Source organism: Megalops cyprinoides, chromosome 4 (genome assembly GCF_013368585.1).
Source record: "Megalops cyprinoides isolate fMegCyp1 chromosome 4, fMegCyp1.pri, whole genome shotgun sequence".
In the NCBI taxonomy this organism is placed as follows: domain Eukaryota; kingdom Metazoa; phylum Chordata; class Actinopteri; order Elopiformes; family Megalopidae; genus Megalops; species Megalops cyprinoides.
The window spans coordinates 16103525-16111228 of record NC_050586.1 but is presented as its reverse complement, the minus strand read 5'-3'; the positions used below and the strand labels follow the sequence as shown (position 1 = coordinate 16111228).

The window sequence follows — 7704 nt, the reverse complement described above, 5'->3', positions numbered from 1 at the left end:
TCATCAGGTACAGTAGTAACAGTAGAGTTCATGTCTTCACAGCAAATTTTCAATATTGTATGTCCCCTATTAATTGGTCACAGATCAGAGATCGAACCTGAAACCATTTTCCCATCTTCCATACAGTTGAATCAGGCACTTTCCAACATGTTTGCTGTTTTAGAATGTCCCACCTGTCAATATATAGCAATGAAACAATCATTCAGTGCACACCAAAAAGGTCTGGCCAGTCTTGACCTTGAAGTTCACACCAGCTGAATTTCAAGGCCCTGCCTGCTCATTTGTGTTGTAGTAGTACACACTGCAAATTTTTCAGCAGAGGAAATGTGACATGTGAAACATATGACAACTTCAACGTGTTTTCCACTAAAGGAGTGTCACTAGAGACCACTGGTGGGTCACATAGTATTCTGTAAATTAAATGTTTAGGATTCTAGCAGAAAGGTTTTTGACATAATAAAGAAAATATCTGAAGCAATGAGGATTTTTTTTTTTTTTACAGTAAATAGGTTCAGGAGGTTCTTGAGAAATACTGTTGTATTCCATTTTCCACTGAACCTGTAAAGGGATTCCAGTTTTGACAATTAGAGAAATTCAGGGCAGTGTGCAGTGGGCAGAGAAAAAAAATTTTAAAAGGGCATGGCTTATCAAGGTCGATATCACAGGAAATCCCCTTTGGACTTGGGGCAGGACTGGTAAGGCACAGCTGTGAGAAACACCAGCCAGCACAGCTGCCACCCAGGAGATGGGCCAAGTTACAGGCATGGTTTTCACCCTGACTTTCTAACATGGCATTCAATGTGGTGCATTTCACTGAGACTGACACTTGGCACCAGCCAATCCACTTACACTGACGTGAACTGAGCTGATACCTAGCAGTCTTGTGTGAATTGACCTGAAGGAAGTGCTGTCACTGAGGATATAAAAATGACTGTAGGTCTTGGTAAAGGCAAGAGGAAAGTGTACAAGCCACAACCCGTCTTCCGTAAGGAGGAAATCCTGGCTAAAGAAAGTGAATTGTTGTTGTTCAATTACTGGCTGGATGCCCAGTCTTTGCCCTTTCTGATGCCAATAGGGTGACATGAATAGGATTTTGTGTGTGTGTTCATGTGTGTATGTGTGTGTGTGTGTGTGTGTGTGTGTGTGTGTGTGTGTGAGTGTTTGTGTTTTGTTTGTGTATGCTTGCATGTGCTTGTGAGTATGTGTGAGTGCTTTGTGGTTTATTGGGCTATTATTCACACAGGTTTTATCACTGTTACTTCTGAAGCAGCTTCTGCCTACAAATGAGTTAACAGCAGGCACAGTAGCAATTTAATGGTTAATGTCAGATATCTACACTGTGCAAACATCACTTTGTATTGTGTGATACAGTGCATTGCTCCTTGCAATCCCCCTCTTCCAGATTCACATGATTTCCTTTTAACCACGTTTAACGTTTACGGGAATCCACGAGAGCAAGTTGGGTCAAGCCCAGATTTTTGTGTGCTTTTGGTGGCAAGAGTTCTCACAGCATCGGTAATCGGAATTCAGTCTACGAGCAGCTGTTCATGTTAAGTTGGGGAGTTTTTGCAGGAGTGGATTTTTATCTTTGACGTTGAAATTTTGTATTTTTGTTGGTTTGCTTGGTTCTTTTTAAGTTTTTTTTTAAAAAATTGAAGGTAGGTCTCATTTCCATTCATGCTATATGCAGGGTAAATAGCTGCATCTCTTTATTTTAATTTGATTGGGCATACTGTTGCAGCACAGAATGGTGACTTTTGCTTGAAGTGTGGCCTCTCAGCAGTACTTTACTTTGCCTCATGTGGTGCATTGTTTCATAGTTGTTTCATTCATGTCCTAGGTATGTAATAATTTGTAATAATAATATGTAATAATTCCAGAACTAGCCAAGTTTTCATTAATCACTTCATGTAATTAATTTATATGATGCTAATATATTAATTGCAGGATACTCTTTTGTCATAACTTGTGGTTGAGCCTTGTTCTGGGAAACAAAGATAGTATTATTCAGAGCTGTATTTTAGACATCTGTTTCCTTTTAACCTCTCATTGAAATGAGAAGTGCAATGTGGGTTGTGGTTTTCACTTGTAGCATTTTTACGGAAGAAGGTTGACCCTTGTTCTGTAAAACAAACATGGTAATATCTGTACTTTGGACTTCTCATATCTTTTAAACATCTGGTAAAATACAATGTGTGCTTTGTTTTTTGTCGAGTCTTATGTTTTCTGGAGTGGATTTTTCTCTTTTTTTTCTGTTTATCTGAAGATTCAGTTTTAATTCTACTAAATGCAAATATATTACATATTTGATTTGTCGTAATTTGTAATTTGATGTGGTTAGATCCTCAAAATTTTGGATCCTCAAATTTTGCATTCAGTGTTCATTGTTTACCCTGGATAACTATCTCAACTACTATACTTTATGATTCAAATGTATAGTTTTTCTTCTCCTTTACCAGCATTGCATGTGAAATATCTAAAATGATAATATCTTGTTTGCCGCATAGTGCATGTGTGCCAAACGCTATTTCTTTAAAATACAATAGGATAATATGGTTTCGTTGTGTTATATCTAAGCTATTAAACTGTGTGCCAAAGTGAAGAAGTTTTGTCCTTTCTGTGGTTAGTAAAAAAAATTGATACAGAATGCATTAATGAAAATATCTTGTTATAAATTCTTCTTACAGATGTTTTAATGTTCGTTCAGAATTATCCTGAACAAACCAATAATACTGTATAAAATTATGCGCAGGATATGAAGACAACAACAAACTGTTGACTGTGGATTTCCACTATGGAAAGTCCCTCACATCAAGCTTGTGAATACATGCCATACATGTAAAGTACTGTTCATTTCAGGATCTTTGTTTTTATTTTATTTTTTTCTCTTTCTGGCCACAATGTAAAAATTATCTAGCCCTATTGGTTTTTATGTTACCCCCCACAAATATAGGCCATATTATTCTAATCTATGTGCAGAATATGTTATTCAAAGTGTTTTTAATTCCTGAGTGTGGTTTGTTCTGGCTTTTGAAATGCTCTGTAATTAAAATGCATGCAGAATCCAAACATTCCATTCAGAGAGTGGAGACTGAAAATGGAGAGCTGAATTTTTTTTTTAATGTAGAATCAAATGTGCATGTGTACATATTCCTCTGCTAACCAAGTGCACACACCACACCAACATGTACAGTACCAGTCAAAAGTTTGGCCATACCTGATTAGTTTAATGGGAAACATGCATTCAAAGACATTTTGATCTAAATGCTTATGCTTAAGTGCTTGACATTTGTTTCTTACACAGATATAGTAAAGCTGTATGAATTCCTATGTATGGATTTCTTTCCAAAAACAAATAAATAAATAAATATTTTTGGCTACTTTGAATAATCTAAACTATAAGATTGTTTTCATTTGTTCAACACTTTTTTGGTCACTGCATAATTCCATTTCTGTTATTTCATAGTTTTGAAATAATAGAATACTACAATAGTCTTTACTATTATTCTAAAATGGAAGATAGCTAGAACAAAGAATAAAAGTTGTGTCCAAACTTTTTGACTGATATTGTACACACACAAGCATATACACACACTGAAACAATGGAGGGATGAATATTCATCTGTGATGAAAACAGACCCTCAGATACAAAAAATGCACCAGACACTTAACTTTTACCTTACTTACCCTATTTATCCATGCCATGGAGTATGCTAATGCTATAAACTCTTAGCCTGCCTGCCTAACCTGTGCAGCTTCACCATACAGTGCATACGCATGCTACTCTGCCACACATCTGCTTCTCTGTATAGGATAAACCCTCTGTGCAGTTTACTGCACAATACACAGCAAAATGCAAGTACCTGACAAATGTTCCAGTACTCTATTACGAAATGTACATTCACTTGCAAAAAGTTTCTCCTGAACTATACATTTTAGTTTCACTACTCTAGGACAGGCACACTTACAAAGGGACACACATCTAAACAAACTACAGCATTACACAACATGATATGCACAAGACTGCACAATCACACACACTGGTTACACATAATTCCTGAAACATATACAATATACATAGGCTACTCCTAATGGTAAGCATCTACAGCTTACTACACTTCCTAATCATCCTGAAAGATGAGGAAATAACTGTAGCAAAGACAGCATGTAAAAGGACTACATTTACTTAGATTGATACAACACTTGATGATACAACACTTTGCACTAAAATGTCACATCAAGACATATTCTTAAGGAATAACAAACAATTTTATGGATTTTCAGTCATCATGAAGACAGTGTGTCACCCTGAAGCCTTGAAGAAGCTGTTATTAACCTGCTGTTAATAAGTGTTGTACAATGTATCACTTCTAGAAATTCACTGAGTGAATATCACAGCCTTAAAAGGTGCCCAAGTGTTCTTTTGAATATAGGTTTCAATGATGCTCCTGCTCTTGTTTTTCAGGAAAAGAAACAAAATGTTGCAAAATAACACAACTACCGATTATGATTATGAATCCCCTGGACCATATATGACTATTCAGTTTGCCAGTGAATATGACATGAGAGAAGCCCTTAAATACATGTACATGGGAATGTACAGCATAATTATACTGCTGGGGCTCCCACTCAACACCCTTGTTATCTACACGATCTTCTGCAAAATGAAAAGGACAGGAAGAGTCATCTGGTTCCTTGGCCTGGCTGTAACTGATCTCACTGTCTGTCTCTTCCTGCCATTTCAAATCGTCTCTGCCCTTGATGACTTCAACTGGAGGTTTGGACGGGGCCTGTGCAAGTTCTGCTCTTTTGTGATGTTTGTGAACATGCACTCTACCGCTTTGATGCTATCATTCATGAGCACGGACCGCTGCCTCTCTGCATTGGTCTCTCGCGCTTGCTGCAAGAGCTTTGTGTCCAAAAGTATGGTCTTGCTCTCTTGGACCATTGGCACCCTTTTGAGCATTCCGTCCTTTTTATTCAGGAGTGTTAAAGATACAGACAACGGACAGAGCTGCATTGATGACTACAAAACTACAGCGGAGGGTGAGAGGACATTACACTTGGTGACGTTTACCCGTTTGTTTTTTGGATTGCTTCTGCCCTTATTTGTGATAACCATCGGCTCCTGCTTTGTGTCCATGAAAAGGAGCAGTATCCAAATCAAGGCCTCCAAGTCCTATCGAATCATTAGGGCCATAATCATTGCATACTTTCTGTGCTGGATACCCTATCATACCTTCATGGTCATGGCACTTGTTGTGCAATCACCCCGAGAGCTCTTCACCGTGGGGTTGCCCATTAGCACCATTCTGGCAGGCTTAAACAGCTGTGTCAACCCTATTATCTGCATTCTCATGGGCAGGAGCATTAGCATGACCTGGATGGAGGCAGCACCTGAGCCGACTGGAGAGCAGGACCAATCGGCAGAGAATCTTACAGAAATAAAGACACACCACGAGCAGAAAGACTTATAACAAGTCATTCCATTTTTTTAAGAACTGTTGAATACTCATTGACACTTGTGTAAAATTGATGTGAAAATTTTCCCTGATGTTTTCTTTCTTCTTACAAATGTGGCCAAAGTAATAATATAATTCAAGGTCATTATGTTTTCCCCCTTGTACATAACATTATTTCAGGAAACATGGTTTAATGGTCCAATCAACAATTCTTCTGTTTGACAACCCACATTATGGGATACACTATAACAGAACCACTGCTTCAACTATGCCTGACCATCACACTTTCATTCATAGAGAAGCCAAGTAAATATTATACAATCTGAAATTGAAATAGAATAATCTGTAATCCATTTTACAATGTAATATGACAATAGCAAGGGGAAAGAGAGTTGAAAGCTCTCAATGGGTATGTTACATAATGATTTTAAGCATCCTCAACAACCTTATAATCCTTATAAGACACAGAGGAGAGTCATGCCATCATCACAAATGTAACAATACTAGTTCAGATGATTGGGGGAGGTAATTGGTTGACCTAATCTAATGTGTAAAGTGGTGATATATCAGTTTGTCAGAAGGAATGAAAAAGGAAGTGTGCTTTTAGTTTACTTAATGTGAAAAATGTATATGTATGTATATATGTATGTATATTGCTTTATTCATTTAAGCTATTAACTAATTTTCAAAAAAAGTACTTATCTGAAAATGCAATAACTGTTATGTTATCTGATTTATTACATCATATGGAGGGTATTATATTGTCCAGGTTTATCCATTATGAATGCAAAATGTATTAAAATATAAAACAAATTATATTATCAAGTACCTTTTGTGGGTGTTACGGTTCATCCATTTCTTTAGAACTTGTATATAAAAACTGTGTCTTGTGTTGTTAAATGTTGAGTGTAAATATATAGATAACCTGAAGCGGTTTTGATATCGGTACAAAACAAGGATCAGGTCAGAGAATTTGACAGAGAGGTTTTGAAATAGTCATTACATTGCCTGTTTGAAACCAAAAGTAAGCTACATTATTTTTGTTTTAGAATGTCCCACCTGTCAATATATAGCAATGAAACAATCATTCAGTGCACACCAAAAAGGTCTGGCCAGTCTTGACCTTGAAGTTCACACCAGCTGAATTTCAAGGCCCTGCCTGCTCATTTGTGTTGTAGTAGTACACACTGCAAATTTTGCAGCAGAGGAAATGTGACAGGTGAAACATATGACAACTTCAACGTGTTTTCCACTAAAGGAGTGTCACTAGAGACCACTGGTGGGTCACATAGTATTCTGTAAATTAAATGTTTAGGATTCTAGCAGAAAGGTTTTTGACATAATAAAGAAAATATCTGAAGCAATGAGGATTTTTTTTTTTTTTTACAGTAAATAGGATCAAGAGGTTCTTGAGAAATACGGTTGTATTCCATTTTCCACTGAACCTGTAAAGGGATTCCATTTTTGACAATTAGAGAAATTCAGGGCAGTGTGCAGTGGGCAGAGAAACAAATTTTTAAAAGGGCATGGCTTATCAAGGTCGATATCACAGGAAATCCCCTTTGGACTTGGGGCAGGACTGGTAAGGCACAGCTGTGAGAAACACCAGCCAGCACAGCTGCCACCCAGGAGATGGGCCAAGTTACAGGCATGGTTTTCACCCTGACTTTCTAACATGGCATTCAATGTGGTGCATTTCACTGAGACTGACACTTGGCACCAGCCAATCCACTTACACTGACGTGAACTGAGCTGATTCCTAGCAGTCTTGTGTGAATTGACCTGAAGGAAGTGCTGTCACTGAGGATATAAAAATGACTGTAGGTCTTGGTAAAGGCCAGAGGAAAGTGTACAAGCCACAACCCGTCTTCCGTAAGGAGGAAATCCTGGCTAAAGAAAGTGAATTGTTGTTGTTCAATTACTGGCTGGATACCCAGTCTTTGCCCTTTCTGATGCCAATAGGGTGACATGAATAGGATCTTGTGTGTGTGTTCGTGTGTGTATGTGTGTGTGTGTGTGTGTGTGTGTGTGTGTGTGTGTGAGTGTTTGTGTTTTGTTTGTGTATGCTTGCATGTGCTTGTTAGTATGTGTGAGTGCTTTGTGGTTTATTGGGCTATTATTCACACAGGTTTTATCACTGTTACTTCTGAAGCAGCTTCTGCCTACAAATGAGTTAACAGCAGGCACAGTAGCAATTTAATGGTTAATGTCAGATATCTACACTGTGCAAATATCACTTTGT

General features: G+C 37.7%; 1 protein-coding gene across 1 annotated transcript; it reads left to right on the top strand.

Annotated features, from left to right (window-relative positions):
- Positions 1-4469: 4469 nt before the first annotated feature.
- Positions 4470-5399, top strand: LOC118777250 (chemokine-like receptor 1). The gene is made up of 2 exons (XM_036528047.1): positions 4470-5046; positions 5366-5399. Exons 1-2 carry the CDS (start codon positions 4479-4481, stop codon positions 5377-5379), a joined length of 582 nt encoding a protein of 193 aa, XP_036383940.1. The 5' UTR covers positions 4470-4478; the 3' UTR covers positions 5380-5399.
- The last annotated feature ends 2305 nt before the right edge of the window (positions 5400-7704 follow it).

Coding starts and splice junctions, on each gene's coding strand:
- LOC118777250 (XM_036528047.1), top strand. CDS start 4,479: ATGTTGCAAAATAACACAACTACCGATTATGATTATGAATCCCCTGGA.